Here is a 16,263-nt window from a genome sequence, read left to right on the forward strand (position 1 = left end):
GCTGGGTCACCCTCTCCTCCAGCTGCAGCTGCTCTGTCCAGGGAGAGCCCCTTCCCCTCTGCAGGTGTACGCCTGCTGATGCCTCCTCTGCTTCACATCTCTGGATCAGCGTTCTCTGAATTTTTCCAACTCTTTGCTTCCCAACAACCCCCCACCCCACCAACTCAAAAATCCCCTTATTAAACTCTCTGGAATGGCTCACTGGTGTCTGGCCTGGAACTTACTGGCATCTTACCCCCAGAGTCATTCTGGGGTGTCTGCAGGATCCTGTCTCCCACTGGGGAATCCACAAGTGGCCAGATATGCCTCCTCCCCACCCCTAGCCAGCTAGGATCTTCAGGTCTGGGGCAAGAGGCAAAGAGCTTAGTGGACAGTTGAGAATTGAGTTGCAAGAGCTGTGGCCAGCGGCAGCAATAGCGATGTCCGAGGGTTACAGAAGCTGTGATGACAGTTGTGCCCACTGTGGTGGCCCAGCCAGGCTGCTTCTGGGACTGGCCCTGCTGCTTGCCTACCCCTAGTACCATGGCTCTTGTTTTCTGGGCCTAGCTCTCCATCCTTCTGATCAGTCCCACAGTTCCCTTTGCCCTTTCAATGGATTTTTTTTTTTTTTTTTTTTTTTACCTAATTTCGGCTGGAGTCCATTTCTGGTAGTGCCCTTGAAGGGTTCACTTTCAGAATTTAAAGGGAAGGGAGGTGTCCCCGAGACTCTTCCCAGAAGCTGTTCAGCTCTCTGGTCCCTAGAAGACTGAAATGAACAGCAGTCCTCATAGAAAACCAGTACTGTACTGGCTCCTGGGTGGCTCAGTCAGTTAAGCCTCCCACTTTTGATTTTGACTTAGATCATGATCTCAGGGTGGTGAAATCGAGCCCTGCATCAGGCTCCACCCTAAGTGGGGAGTCTGCTTGGGCTTCTCTCCCTCCCTAAAATAAGTAAAATCTTATGGGGGGGGACATCTGTAGCTTGGTCAAATCATCCTCAAGGCCACCATTTGGGTGGATTCTTTGTTCCCTTGACATTGAACCAGTTACAGCATGAGCTCCAATTCCTTTGTTCTTGCCACCTGCACCTTGAATTTCTACTTCTCTGCAAAGAGTGCTGATCGGTTCATCCAATACTAAGTATCTGCACTGGTCAGGCATGTGATACCAGCTTCCTCCCTCTCCCCTGAAAGAGTTATCCCCCTATTTGTTTAGTTCTCCAATTAGTTCTGGCCAAAACGTGGCCATGTGAATGAAGTGAATAGGGTTTTCTCTCCACGTCCTGATCAGACTGAGTCACACCCTCCACAGCTCAGCACCGGCATCCTGAAATGCTAAATGTTCCCGGATTTCAACAGGGACTTGAGTGCTCCTCCAGCAAATGGATTAGATCTTACATATTCTCTTCCTTCTGTGCCCAACATTATGGTTTACCTACAGTAGGACTCTGAACTCAGTGCTCTCTGAACTCAGCACTCATGGATCACCTACTGAATGTCAGATACCATGCCTGGCCCTAGAGGGAAGGGCACTTCCAGAGCCCTTATTTTGAGCAGGGACGATGATAGCCACATTGAACCTCACAACCCTCTGGGTAGAGGCTGTGACTGTCCCCCACTTTACAGATGAGAAGTAGGAGGCACCAAGAGGCCACACAAGTCACCCAAGTAGGGGAGCTACGGTCCTACTAGGCAGGCTGGCCCCAGCGCAGCCACGCACAACTGCTTTCCCAGCTCAAGATACTAACTTCTGGAATTCAATGAGGCTGTCTGACGCAGCCACACTGTGAACTAATCTGATGCCATAATGGTGACACCCCACCACCCCTTGGGGAGATGGCGCTCGGGGCTGAAGCAAGATGCCACTTGACACATGACTTAAAAAATGGATCACAATGTTTGTCAGGCCGAATGGAAACATGCTGTACCCTTCCACAGAGAGGACTGGCAGCTCCTAGTCTCCAAGGTAGAGCTGTGAAATCTCCAGGCACGTTTGTAACAGTGGCACCAGGACTTCCAAAACAAGCAGGGCCAACAGCATCCTGCACCCCCGCCCAAGAGCCCTTAAGGTTTGGGCCAGGCTCCCCAGGAAATGGGGGCAGGGACTGTAGAGTGAGCCTTGCTGCCCTTTCAGCCTATTTGGTCTCCATGGTGACCACCCCCTGCGGTCTTCACAAGTTTCCTCCATATTCCCTAGATCCCCAGTTCAGGCCGTTTTATGCTGGGGAGTTGGCTTCAAATTCCAACCAGGATGGAAACATTCCCTGGCAGAGACTCAGTTCATGTCACTGAAAGGCTCCATGTGGTCAGTGGGATCACAACCCTAAAACCCGGGTTCCCCATTCCATCTTACATCTAAGAAATTGGAATGGGGGGTGGGAAGGGGAAAATGGGACCATGGTGCAGCACTCTAGACCTCTCCAAGGGATTCACAGAGCAAACAGGTTACAAGTCAAGCCAGAGGAGACACATGGGACTCTGCTCTCTTCTACTCAGCACATCCCCTCACATGCTTGCCCAGATGAGCTAGCCCACCCGTCCCCATCACAGTCTTTCCAGTTGTCCCCCCTGACAGGAATGCAGCTGTCTGTGTGAGGTCTCCTTACTTGGACTCACCCAATAGCCTTCTGTCACAACCACTGTCGTTTTTCCATTCAGTAATGACCTCTCTCCAACCAGGCCCCAACAGTCTGGTAGTGCCCTGTTACCTCAACACTGAAAGCCCAATGCCTATGTATACAGTAGATGATGCTATGTATACAGTAGACACACCATAGGTGACTACTACTGAGTGAATAGAAGCAGTGACACAGGGCAGGGACTCTCTAGGTGACCGAGGAAACCATGTCACAGCCAAGCCTAGAGTAGTCAAAAAAAAAACCCAACCAAACCAAACAAAACCCCAAGAGCTCAAGGAGGTGAACCAGGCCAGACCACAAGAACCCTGGACTCTGCTAATATCACCCCCCACCAAGCCAGTTTCCCCTACAGCCCAATTAGAACCAAGTCCCATCTTCCCATCTTATCACCAGACACCTGAAGTCAGAACAATCTAGATGAATTTACTCTCATTCAAAGAGTTTACAAAAACGGGAACGTAGCAACTGGATCAGGTAGTATGAATACATAAAAAACTAGAGGTTTGTACATGTGGTTCTATTTACATTGGGACGGGCTCGGGATCAGGCACAGCAGCTGCACTTGTCCGATGCCTCCTTGCAGATGCAGCCCTGGGCACACTTGGCACAGCCCGCAGGGCAGCAGGAGGAGCAACCTAGGGGACAAAGGACAGAGATCAGAGACCCCACCCCCTTCCTAAGAACGGGACTGGCACCAGCCCTGGCCCCAGCCCCTGAGGACCCTGACTTGATAAAGACATGCTCTCCCTAGACTAGATCCTAGGCACTAGGAAGCCATCTCCCTGCCCCCATCTGATTCCCAGACAGGGCAGAATGCCTGGAAACACAGTGACAGGGTGTCCAAAAAACAATGCAGGCTGGTCCCTTCCCTTCCAGAACCATGCATCTTAATGGAAGTCCTCAAGACCAGAGAGGGGGAGCCCCCTGCCTCGCAGCTCTGGACTGTCCCCACAAAAAAGGGCTGCACCATGTCAGGCAAACCACACATGGTCATCAAGTTAACGTACACCAAGTGTTCAGGAGACTGGAGAGTTCCAAGGCTGCAGGAGATGAACACCTGGACTGTAGCTCTGGCTCCTTCCTTGACACTGATTACTAACCTCCCTGAGCCTCAATCTTCGCGTTCTAGAGAAAACTGAAACTCAACTATCTACATACTCTTTCAGCTCCAATTCTGAATCAAGGGCTCAGAACAAGGGCTGCACAGAGGCTAGGTCACTGACCTGCTCCTGCCTGCTGAGCACTGGGTTTACCCCTCCCCACCACCAGCCCAGCAACCCCCCATCTCCACAGAAGACCCCACTCCACTCACTCTTCTTGCAAGAAACGCATTTGCACTCCTTGCATTTGCAGGAGCCAGCGCACGTGCAGGAACCACCTGCCAGGAAAAGTTAAGAGAGCAGTGAGCAAGGGTGATGTGGGAGCCCCAAAAATAAGGCAACAAAGGATCCCCGAGGCATCCTGCCCTTGCCCAATCCTGGGAGCTCCTTTCTCGTCCACAGCGAATTAAGAGAAACTCCACTTCTGCTGCTGGGGGAAGTAGGTCCGTCCCAGATGTGACTCCACAAGGAGGATCCCAAGCTCCCGAATCAGCCTATGTAAGGAGTGTCCCCACTTACCACCACGTCCTGGCACCCCCATGGCCAGAACAGCGCACTGGGTCCGAGGCCAGCATCCCTAACCAACAGGGGAACCTCGACATGACCATCAATACCCTGAACTGTAAACCTAAAACCCAAGAGAACGGCCGTACTCTCCAGAGGCTGGCGAGAACCCACACCACGTGCTGACTCGAGGAATCTACTTCAGTTCCAGCCCCGAACACCGGCTCTTCCCACACCAGAGACACCCCTCGACCCACGCCTGGAAAGCGTATCCCTAAGGCTCAGAATACGGGATCCCTTACCGGTGGGGCAAGAGCAATTGGGGTCCATTTCGGACCACCCCGAGGACGGAAATTCAAAACAAACAACGCAAAATACACAGCGCTGCGGGTTAAGCGAGGAAATGCCTCGCCGCCGCTGGCTGACTTTATAGGCGGAGCGGGTGGCCCGGGCGCAAAGGCCCCGCCCCTGCCCTTGCACCCGCCTGGGCCTTGGCAGCGCTGAGTGCACCTGGCGGGGCCAGGCGCACGAGTCCCTGGAGGGCAATAGGGCTCGCTACGCACCGCGCCGGGGGCACGAGGTGTCTCAGCTTCCCAGCTCGCCCCGGGTCTTCCTGAGGTCGGTAGCCGCCCCTGTTCCCGCGTGTTCCTGGAACCCGGCGCCTGGGTCCGGACGGCCTTCCCAACCCCCGTACCCGGTGCAGGCGTCCCAGGGGTCGTCCTTTCCTGGAGCCCGTGTGCAACCCTGGCCTCTCCCAGTGGGGCGAGGGGTTGTGCAGAGCGATCCGAGAGAGTTGTGTGCAGAGGACAGGAGATGGATGTAACCTTTGTGTCCCTTGGCCTTTTTTCCCCATGTCTCCAGGTGGGACTGGGCTTTCAGGCCATTTTCTGCTGTACACTGTGTGGCCGACGCAGACCACTGTCTCTCTCCATTTTGCACACCCAAACGGATATAAGGGCGCGATCGTGCAGGGTCTTCTTGGCTTTACAACTAGTGCTCCCCACACCTGCTGGGGCACCCCAGTCCCGGCGGTTTCCAGAGGGTGAGGTACCCACAAAGGAGGTATCCTTTTAGGTGATAGGAGACATGACTTTAAATAAAGAAAAAAAAAAAGTGGTTATTTCCCTTTCAACATTCCAAGAATTACATGGCATTTAGTGACCTCCACTGGCCCCCTCCCCCAACCCCATCTTGGGCCCTCCGCCATGGCTCTTGTAGACAGCAAGGTGGTGAGCTCAGGCTTCCAGCTCCCTTCCTTTCCTCCTCCCCCGGACCCCCACCCCCTAAGGCAGAAAGGATGCGTGGGCACGTTTGTCCTGGCGCTCCTTTGCCGAAATTTTCCAGGGGCTCTCCTCAGCCCTGTCCAGTCACCCCACTCAGGGTGGAGGTTCCCGAAGTATGAGATGCTACCCACCCCCTTCACCGCACCCCCAGAAGGGATCCTTTTAGATGACAGGCGGACCTGGCTTCAAATAACAAAGCAAGGTGGTTCTGCCCCTTTCAGTATTCCTGAGAACTACAGTGTGTAGTCTGTTCTGGGTGTTGCTTATCACTCAGCATTTTGAACCCCAACATCGATCCTAAAAGGGACATTAATTATGAGCCAGTTTCCCAAAGGCAGAAATGCACACAGTGCAAGAATTTTAAGGTAGCTAACCCAGGGTCACAGTGCTGGGAGGTGGAATCCTGGATCTGCTTCCAGCCACTCCTGAAGGGAAAGAAAGTAGATGATAGGGCACCTAGGTGTCTCAGTGGGTTAAGCCTCTGCCTTTGGCTCAGGTCATGATCCCAAGGTTCTGGGATTGAGCCCCGAATGGGGGTCTCTGCTAGGCAGGGAGCCCGCTTCCTCCTCTCTCTCTCTGCCTACTTAATAAATAAAATATATTATTTTATTACTACTAAATAAATAAAATCTTAAAAAAAAAAAGTAGATGACAAAGCTTCCCTTCAGCCCAAGGTACGTCTTCAGCACCTCTCTGCTGTCCGATGATGCTCAATCTGGGAGTGACAAAGTGATAACAGAAGGAATTTACATACACACACACACACACACACACACACCTCATTGTCTAGAAGTAAACTCATTCTCATTTTCAGGAGTGGCAAAGAGTTTGCTTTTCATATAAATATATTTCAGGAAATAAGAATTGTTCAAAAGAAAATGTTAAGTAAATTACTGGTGCAAAGGACCGCAGAAATGGCAGGCGTCCTTCTGTGTCTATTACGAGGACATAGGCCATCTGGCTTTTGACTTTATATCCCTAGTGCAGTTCCTTCTTTTGTGGGAGGAGAGGGTAACTTTCTCTGGGCAGCTGGTCGCATGCTCTTTGGGTGGATAAGGACAGTACAGGACATGCAGCTAAGTCCACAAGTCTGGCCTTTTTTATCTGGAAATAGAAAACGTCTCCAAAGCTATGAACGCTATTAATAAAATAATAGCTAATGTGGATTACTTACTGTGTATGTGTATGGCATCATTCTAATTTCTTTGCATTACTTCTAAGATTAAATCAACTGAATTTAATCTTTGCATCATTTCCTTCTAAGAGCCACACCCTATTTTTTTCCCCTTTATAGAGAGTGGGAGACTGAGCCACAAAGAGGTTCATGTCACACAGCTGTGACATGGGTAGGACTGGCACTCCCGTGGGCTGACTGCAGCATCATGGCCTCACCCACCACCCCGTACATGTGAAAGGTGAGGACTCTGGACACCTGGCACAGAGGCAGTGTGGGAAGTACTTCTACATAGCTCTCTGACCTCTCTGGGCTTCGGTTTCCCACGTCTCAAGATAGGGCACAACTAGACTATCTCAAAGGACCCTCCAGCTCTGGAAAATGACAGGCAGAATTTAGCACCCACTAGCATCCTGACCAGCCAGTTGGGTCACGACTCTGACTAGGAGCTGTGTGACTTTGGGCTGGTGGCTTAACCTCTCTGGAAATTGGCACAATCACTTCAGCCCCTGCACATTCACTCTCTCACTGGTTCCTGTACAGGTGAAATGACATAAACGATGGGAAAGACCCTTGGTCTATCCAAATGCTGTGGCAGCCTCCTGTCCCGAGGGCCTCTTTGCTAGCCATCCACACTCCCCCGGACCCCAGGTAAGCAAATTTCCAATTCCATCTCTAGCCTCCAGCCCAGAGAAACGCTTCTAAACCAATGGGCCTTTCCCTGAGGCTTATTGGGAGCTAGCAGTCTCTCCACAAATGTCAGTGTGAATATAGGAGTGACCATAGTGGCCCACTGTTTATTAAAAGCCCTAGGTAGAAGCCAGGCCACTATCTCATTTCATTTCCCACATTGCAAAATAATCTTTTTTATACATGGAGGCTTAGCAAGTACCAATGACTTGCCTAGGTCAGTTGGCCGGGAGGTGGAAAAGTAGGCTGTGAACCCACCAATGCCCACGAGGGGGACACACACTGCCTCCCGAAATCCCCCTCTCACACCAAGCACCTGCGGGCAAGCAGCAGCCTGACTCAGGAACACATGACTCCCTCTTCCCTTTGATCCAAGGTCTAGTAGCAATTCCCTCCAAAAACAGCCAGGGGAACCAATCGGTGGTGTTAATTACAAGTCACTGTGGGCCTCACTCCTAATGAACACAACCTCCACAGCAGTATCAGCCAGCACTGTTCCCAAGCAGCAGTGAACTCCATCTGGAACCAGTTCTCAGGTACCCTACCTCTTGCTGGGAAATGGTTGGGACACCAGCCCCAACTAATGGAGCCCGTGTTGCGGACGGAGCTACTCAAGATGGTCATGAGATAAACCTCGTGGTGAATTGTTTCTATTGTTCCATGCACACTTTCAATGAATAAATGTGTACTTTAAATTTCTCAATGTTATTGTTCCTCATATGCTTATTGAAATAAAAAAATGGGGTTTGCAATGTGCCTGTTACAAATTTTTTCCAAAGCTTAAATCTTGTGTTAGGAAATTAAAATTGGGGGGCACCTGGGTGCCTCAGTGCATTAAAGCCTCTGACTTCAGCTCGAGTCATGATCCCAGGGTCCAGGGATCAAGCCCCACATCCGGCTCTCTGCTCGGCAAGGAGCCTGCTTCCTCCCCTCTGCCTGTGATCTGTCAAATAAAATCTTTAAAAAAAAAATTGGTCCCTTAAGTGTTTTAGAAACCCGGTGAGGAAAAGCCTTATCAAGTGGGTAATTGGGCTGCATCCCGAGTACTTAAGTTTTGAAGTAACTTCTACACACATGGAGGCTTGAACATACATCAACTGAGATCAATTGCAAACTCCGACTGAGCCAGCCACATGCCTGAGTGTTTTTGAAAGCCAACATTGCTGAGAACCTAAGTTTGACAAAATTCCAAGAATGAAATAAAAATTAAGTTCTTTGGGATGCCTGGGTGGCTCTGCTTTATTGGTTCAGCAGCTGCCTTCAGCTCAGGTCATGGTCCCAGCATCCCAGGATTGAGTCCCACATTGGGCTCCTTGCTTGGTAGGGAGCCTGCTTCTTCCTCTGCCTCTGCCTGCCTCTCCGTCTCCCTGTGCTCACTCTTGCTCCGCTGACAAATAAAATAAAAATTTTTTTTAAAAGATTTTATTTATTTAACAGACGGAGATCACAAGCAGGCAGAGAGGCAGGCATTGAGAGAGGAGGAAGCAGGCTCCCTGCTGAGCAGAGAGCCCGATGCTGGGCTCGATCCTAGGACTCAGATCATGACCTGAGCTGAAGGCAGTGGCTTAACCCACTGAGCCACCCAGGTGCCCCAAAAATTAAGTTCTTAAGATTAACTCTTTCAAGACGGAAAATGAACCCACCCCGTATCCTTAGATCAACCAGATACTTTCACCTTCTGTCGAAAAACTGACGGGAGATCATCCACTTGCATAAGGGAAGTTGTTACGGACCAATTCTTGGGTCCAGAACCCAGGTCTCTGTTCCAGGTCTAACTCCCCACCCCACCCCAACCACGATGGGATTGCAATCCCCGATCTCAGAAGAGCACAAAAGAAAACAGCCAGAATAAATTTAAATTTTTATTTTAACTCATATTTCATAAAAACAGGAATGTAGCAAATGGGTCAAGTAGTATGAAAAATTAAGTCTTTACTGTAGACTTGTACATGTGGATCTATTTACATCGGGAACGGGCTCCCCAAGATCAGGCACAGCAGCTGCACTTGTCCGACGCCCCTTTGCATACGCAGCCCTGGGCACACTTGGCACAGCCCACTGGGCAGCAGGAACAGCAGCCTAGGTGACAAAAACCAAAGCATCAGAGAACCCCTTCTTAAGAGCAGGTTTGGCACAGGCCCTGCCCCCAGCCCCAGAGGACCCTGACTTGAGAACGACATGCTGTCCCTAGACAACTGAGTCCTACACCCTAGGACTGTCCTGCCCCCATCTGATTCCAAGACAGGGCAGAATGTCTGGAGATACAGTGACGGGGGCCCAGAGACAAGACAGGCTGATCCGTTGCCTTCCAGATAGAAATCCTTGAAATCAGCGAGGGGGAGGCCCCTGCCTAGCAGCTCCCAGAAGACCCACAGCAGCTCTGGGCTGTCCCCACAGAAATGAGCTGCACCAGATCAGCCAAACTACACGTGGCCACCAAGCTCATATATGCCAAGTGTTCAGGACACTGGAGAGTTTGGAAGGCTACAGCAGGAGGCAGAACACGTAGACTGTAGTTCTGCCTCCTTCTTTAACACTATTTGCTGACCTCTCGGAGCCTCAGTCTTCCTGCTCTAGACTGAGGTTGGAACTCACCCCTCTACATGCCCTTTCAGCTCCAAATCCGAGTCAGGGACTCAAGGCGGGGGCTGCGCAGAGACTTGAGTCACTGGCCTGCTCCTGCCTCCTCAGCTCTGGGCTTCCCCAACACGCACACCCAACCCAAGCCCAGACCCTGATCCCCACGAAGAGCCCACTTCACTCACTCTTCTTGCAGGAAGTACATTTGCACTCCTTGCATTTGCAGGAGCCAGCGCACGTGCAGGAGCCACCTGTCAAGAAAAATAGTGAGAAAGGATGATGTAGGAGCTGCAGCACACAATCAATCAAACCTGCCCAGCCCTGGAAGCTCCTTTCTTGCCCCACCGAGTACCATTAAGAAAAACCCCAGCTTCCTCTACTGTTGGAAAACGTAGGTCCCTTCCAAATCTGACTCCACAAAGAGATCCCCAAACTCCAGGACCAACGTAAGCCAAGTAGACAGAGTCCCCGCCTGCCATCACCGCCTGGCACCCCCCAAAACCTTAACAGCGGTCCCCAACCAGCAGCCCCGACCCAAAGCGAACCTCGACGTAACCACAAACACCCTCCACTCTAAACCGAAGAAAGGAGAACTCGGACATACATGTTGCAAAAAACCCGCAACACGTGCTGACTCTTAGAGTCTAGTTCAGCTCCAACCCCCAAAATCCGCCCTTCTGACTCCAAGAACACACTACAGTAACCTACGAAACATCCTCTCTAAGACTCCAAATACATGGTCTCTTACCGTTAGAGCAGGAACAGTTGGGATCCATTTCCAATAGAACAAAAAAGAACAACCCAAACAGACGACACCAAACACCACAAGCGCAATCTATTAAGAACTTTAACGATCCGCCGCCGCGGGCTGACTTTATAGGCGGAGCCGGTGGCCCGGGCGCAAAGGCCCCGCCCCTGCCCTTGCACCCGCCCCGCGGGGGAGCACACCTCCCGCCTTGGCCTTGGCGGTGCTGTGTGCACTTGGCAGAGCCGGGCGCACGAGTCTCGGGGGAGAGGTGGGGGGGGGGGTCGGTTGGGCTAGCTGCGTACGGTGCGGAGGGGATGCGCGCCGGTTGGCATGCCGTGTCTCAGTCACCCTGCCCGCCCCTGTGGGTCTCCCCGAGGTCGGTAGCCGACCCTGTTACCGCGTGTTCTGGGAACCCGGCGCCTGGGTCCGGACCGCCTTCCCCACCCCTGTACCCGGTGCAGGCGTCCCCGGGGTCGCCCTTTCCTGGAGCCCGTGTGCAACCCTGGCCTCTCCCAGTGTGGGGAGGGCTTGTGCAGAGCGATCCGAGAGAGTTGTGTGCAGAGGACAGGCATTGAATGTGACCTTTGCTTACCTTGGCCTGTCGTCCCCGTGGCCCCAGGTGGGGCTGGGGTTTCAGGCCGTTTTTTTGCTGTGCACGTGTGGCGGACCCAGACCGCTGCCTCTCTCCATTCTGCTCACCCAAACGGATATAGGGGCGCGATCATGCAGGGTCTTCTTGGCATTACAACTAGTGCTCCCCACACCTGCTGGGGCACCCCAGTCCCAGCGATTTCCAGAGGGTGAGATGGTGACAGGGAGACCGGTCTGAATAAAAAAGTAAAAAAAGTAGTTATTTCCGTTTCAACATCTGAGACTTTAAATATCATTTTGTATGTGTCAGGCCATGTTATATTCACTTTTGATTTGTGTACCCTCAACAAAGACCCGAAAAGGGAATTACTATTACTCCTAAGCACTTTTTCTTAATGGATAACTACTATACAGAAGTCTAAGTTACTTGGCCCAGGTCCCACAGCTAGGAAGTTGTACTCTGATGAATCCAGTCAGCTTTCTAAGGGAAAGAGAAGGTCTATGATAAAGCTGACTGTAGCGTAGGAATGGCTACACTTGCCTACTGCTTAGAACCTTTTCATTACGAGTTAGGCTGCCACATTGGGACGCCTGGGTGGCTCAGTCCGTTAAGGGTCTGCCTTCGGCTCAGGTCAGTATCCCAAGGTCCTCGGATCGAGTCCCATGTCAAGGTCCCGGCTCAGCAGGGAGCCTGCTTCACCCTCTGCCTGCTTCTCCCTCTGCTTGTGCTCTCGGTCCGACAAATAAATAACATAATCTTAAAAAAAAAAAAAAGGCTGCCACATTAACCATGGGTAGCAAAAAAAAAGTGACCCATTAGTGAAATATATATAGTTATATATTATATTCTTATATACTAACTATGCTTTTCTTGCTATTTTCTATGTCTAGAATAAGACTGATTCTCATTTTCAGTTAAGGATAAACAGTTTCCTTTTCATGTAAATTAAAACAGGAATGATTTCAAAGTACAATGCTTAATAAAATATGGTGTAGTTGGTAACAAAATGAGCAGGTGTCTTTTGGTATCTGATATAAGGCACAGAACATCTTTCTCGTGGCTTTATACCCACCATGCGGATCACAGTTGTGTGGAGGAGATTGAATGATGCTCTCCGGCCCATAGGTCATATTCTTATGTGTCTGATAAAGACCACACAGGAAACAACCGCGCATACCAGCCTGAGCTTATTTGTCCTATGCTACGCATCATAATAATAAAGTCATACCTGGTACCTCAGGCCCAGGTGTTTGTCTGGAAATAAACAAATATGCCTTATGCTACGTACATATAATAATAATAAATTAACAGTGAATATTAATAGACCACTCATCACATGCCAGACACTATTCTAAGTTCTTTATATGTATTAATTCAATCATTTGAGTCAGATGCCTTTTTTTTTTTTTTTTTTTTTTGCCCCTTTTAGAGTAGAGGAAGCTGTATGCCAGAGAGATTTATGTCAAGCAGCTGTGACACTGGGGGGAGTGGCACTCAGGCGGGCTTACTGCAGCATCATGGCCTCACACTAGCGCCCGGCACCATGACTTCATGGGAAAGGTGAGACACTGGACGCCTGGCACAGAGGCAGCGTGAGGAGAGCCCTGAGCTGGCAGTCAGACCCTCTGCATAGCTCTGTGACCTCTCAGGGCTTCGGTTTCCCATGTTTCAAGCTGGGGAGCAACTGGTCCATCCCCAAAGGCTCTTCCAGCTTTGACTAGTGAGAAGCGATACAAGCACCTAGTGAATCATCATCAGGCAGCGATGGACCGGAGACCCCTAATTAGGAGCCGTGTGACCCTGGGCAGTTTGCTTAACCTTTCAGAGGACAGTACAATTACTCCAGCCCCTGCATGTTCACTCTCTCACTGATTCCTACAGACCAGAGGACGTGAAGGATGGTAAAGACTTTCATGTCTGTCCAAACGCTATGGCTGCATCTTGTCCCTGGGGACATCGTGTAGGAGGTACCCCCCCTCCCCCAGCACTGGGTCAGCAGATTTCCAGTCCCATCCTTAACTTCCAACCCAGAGTAATGCTTCCTAACTAATGACCCTTTCCCCAGGAGCTTTTTGGGATCCAACAGGATACCCTCTCCGCAAATGTCGGTGTGGACATACTGACCACTGTTTATTAAGCCCTAGCCAGGAGCCAGGAAACTGTCATTTAATGCCCACACAGAGACAGAATCTCCTTTCTACAAAGGAAGAAATGGAGGCTCAGTGAGGTTGAGCAGCTGGTCCAGGCCCCCTGTGGCAAAGTAGGCTGTGAACCCAGACTGCCTAACACCAAAGCCCACGCCCTGGACACACACTGCCTTCTGAAATCCCCCTTTCACATCAGGCACCTGCCGGCAAGCAGGGGCCCGACTCCGGACATGACTCCCTTTTCCCTGTGATCCAACATCAAGAAGCAATTCCCTCCACAAATAGCCAGGGGGACTAACCGTTGGCATTAATTACAAGTCACTGTGGGCTCACTCCCGCCTAATAAACACCACCACGCCCTCCAAAGCGCAAAAATCAGCCACCACCGTTCACAGGCAAACTCCTCCATCTGGAACCAGTTCCCAGGTACCCTCCCTCCTGCTGGGAAATGGCTGGTCACTTCCCCCCAGTTCTCTAGTCACTCCGTTGGTTTCAAGTTGCCAAGGACAACTGGATTCTGAAGGAACAGATTCCAGCCTGACCTGGGGAGGAACTTCCAAAGATTCAGAGCCAAGCCACAGCAGGGAGCTCTCAGGGGTACAGGGTGTTCCCTCAGTGGCACAATGGCAGAGAGGAGGCAAGTTCCCCGTGGGGAGGGATAGCCAGGACAGTGGTCCTCAAGGTGTGTGGTCCATGGCACTGGGGCATTTGAGAATTCTCTCTAGTGCTCAGTGGACATCTTCCGTGTACATATATATGTATGTGCGGCATTATAAAAACTAATTTTGTTCTTCCCATATTCACTGAAATCATGTGTGCTCAACCTAAAAACATGGGCTTTATATTGTTCTTTTATGGCATTTTCATAAAGTCTATTTTTTTCTATAAATATTTTTTAAATTTATTTGACAGGCAGAGATCACAAGCAGGCAGAGAGGCAGGCAGAGAGAGAGGGAGAAGCAGGCTCCCTGCTGAGCGGAGAGCCGGATGCCAGGCTTGATCCCAGAACCCTGGGATCATGACCTGATCTGAAGGCAGAGGCTTAACCCATTGATCCACCCAGGCGCCCCTCTATAAATATTTTTACAGAGAGCTCGCACAAGCAGGCAGAGAGAGGGGGAGAAGCAGGGAGCCTGATGGAAGGTTCAATCCCCAGGACCCTGGAATCACCACTGGAGTCTAAGGCAGCTACTTAACGGAGCCAACCAGGCACCCTTATGTATATTAAACCAAGGTTTAATTTGGGATGGATAGAAAGTAAAAAACGCGACTTTCCCACAGGTGCTTTTAAGCCCCAGATAGGATTCAGATTAAGCCCCTGATAGGACTCAGAATGGGGAAGGTTTTTTTCCCCCAACACACATCCTGTTGTCAATTTCAAGCCTTGACTCCATGAGGAACTGAAGTTAGGCAGAGAAACCGGGGAGCGTTAAATCTGTATTGATAGGGAACCTGCCTGTTTGTAGAGCCGTGACTGGATCTCTGAGCGGTGAGTTCAAACCCCACACTGGGAATAGGTGATTACTTAAAAACAAAATCGGCATGAGAACACGGGGCTCCCAGGCCTTTATATCCTCTGAAATGATGCCTTTTCATTTTACCGAAGATGAAGGTCCCTGAACTCACTGGCTTTGCCTTAAAGCATTCAGTCTTAAGGAATTAACATCTGTGTCCAGAAACAGGTTTCTGCAATTCTGGTGGAATTCCCTACCCCAACCCTCGTGGGCACGCAAAGGAAAAACAAAATGAGAATAACAGTCCACAGCTTTTATTATCTAATTCACGTATTTTATAAGGATCAACAAGGAATGTAACAAACTGGTCAGGGTTGTATCCCAAAAGAAAAAGCACCAAGAAACACTGTAGATTTGCACGCATCGCTCTATTTACATCGGAAACAGGCTCCCTAAGATCAGGCACAGCAGCTGCACTTGTCCGACGCCCCTTTGCAAATGCAGCCCTGGGCGCACTTGGCACAGCCCACCGGGCAGCAGGAGCAACAGCCTGGAGAAAGAAAGACGGCAGAGATTAAACAGTGGGCGCACTATGGAACCAACACCTCCCCTCCCAAGGAAAGAGTTATCAACCATCCAGTTTAAACTCCCCTCGGGGAGTAAAGAGTAGGGATGGGTAAGAGTGTAGTCCCAAAGATTCTACTCACTCTTTTTGCAGGAACTGCATTTGCATTCTTTGCATTTGCAGGAGCCAGCACACGTGCAGGAGCCACCTGCAAAAAAAGGGGGGGGGCAGTGAGAACCATGCGTGGATTGGACAGCCGGAATGCAAGAGGTCTCGGGGAATGTCCTTACCCACCAACATCCCCACCGGGACCTACGACTCTGAATTTCCTTACCTGTACCGCAAGAGCAGTTGGGATCCATAGCGTTAATAACCGACCCCTGAACTCCGTAAACAGAAGCACAAGAAAAAGCAGGCACTTCGCAAAAGTGGTGAAACGCACCGCCGAGGGCCGGCTTTATAGCCACAAGGAGCCGGGGCGAGTGCAAAAGCCCGCCCCCTGGCCGCTGCCTGCACACGCCCCGCGCTGAATCACCCGCGGCCGTGTGGCGCACCGAGCTCTGCACACGGCCGCTCGCTCGGTTCCCCGAAGTCGCCTCCGCGAGCCCCGGGCCACCTCGCGTGACGGAGGGCCGGGTGCAGAGCGGGAACGCCGCGTGCCTGGTGGCTGGGCCGTGTGCCCAGCACTTTGCCCCCGTCCTCTGGCGTGCACACCTCCCGCCCTCCTGGCCTGTGCCTGAACTCATCTGCGGAGGGGACAGGGAGGTGGGGTAAGCTGGGAAGAAGTGGGGAACTCTGCTTGGATAGAA

General features: G+C 51.1%; 3 protein-coding genes across 4 annotated transcripts; all 3 read right to left on the reverse strand.

Annotated features, from left to right (window-relative positions):
• Window positions 1-3,020: 3,020 nt before the first annotated feature.
• LOC122913783 (metallothionein-1A-like) lies at window positions 3,021-4,623 on the reverse strand. Its single transcript, XM_044260416.1, has 3 exons — window positions 4,524-4,623; window positions 3,930-3,995; window positions 3,021-3,252 (listed from the first exon to the last, which is right to left on the reverse strand). Exons 1-3 carry the CDS (start codon window positions 4,549-4,551, stop codon window positions 3,161-3,163), a joined length of 186 nt encoding a protein of 61 aa, XP_044116351.1. The 5' UTR covers window positions 4,552-4,623; the 3' UTR covers window positions 3,021-3,160.
• A 4,594-nt stretch (window positions 4,624-9,217) lies between these two features.
• LOC122911429 (metallothionein-1E) lies at window positions 9,218-15,869 on the reverse strand. Of its 2 annotated transcripts, none has more exons than XM_044256107.1 (3): window positions 15,789-15,869; window positions 10,134-10,199; window positions 9,218-9,447 (listed from the first exon to the last, which is right to left on the reverse strand). In XM_044256107.1, the coding sequence occupies exons 1-3, from the start codon at window positions 15,814-15,816 to the stop codon at window positions 9,356-9,358; spliced, it is 186 nt and encodes a 61-aa protein (XP_044112042.1). In that variant the 5' UTR covers window positions 15,817-15,869; the 3' UTR covers window positions 9,218-9,355. The 2 variants fall into 2 exon arrangements, with proteins under 2 accessions (XP_044112042.1, XP_044112041.1); XM_044256106.1 differs by lacking the exon at window positions 15,789-15,869 and adding an exon at window positions 10,697-10,808.
• LOC122911430 (metallothionein-1E-like) lies at window positions 15,188-15,874 on the reverse strand. Its single transcript, XM_044256108.1, has 3 exons — window positions 15,789-15,874; window positions 15,597-15,662; window positions 15,188-15,439 (listed from the first exon to the last, which is right to left on the reverse strand). The coding sequence occupies exons 1-3, from the start codon at window positions 15,814-15,816 to the stop codon at window positions 15,348-15,350; spliced, it is 186 nt and encodes a 61-aa protein (XP_044112043.1). The 5' UTR covers window positions 15,817-15,874; the 3' UTR covers window positions 15,188-15,347.
• Between the last annotated feature and the right edge of the window lie 389 nt (window positions 15,875-16,263).

This window comes from Neovison vison, chromosome 7 (genome assembly GCF_020171115.1).
Source record: "Neovison vison isolate M4711 chromosome 7, ASM_NN_V1, whole genome shotgun sequence".
Lineage (NCBI taxonomy): Eukaryota > Metazoa > Chordata > Mammalia > Carnivora > Mustelidae > Neogale > Neogale vison.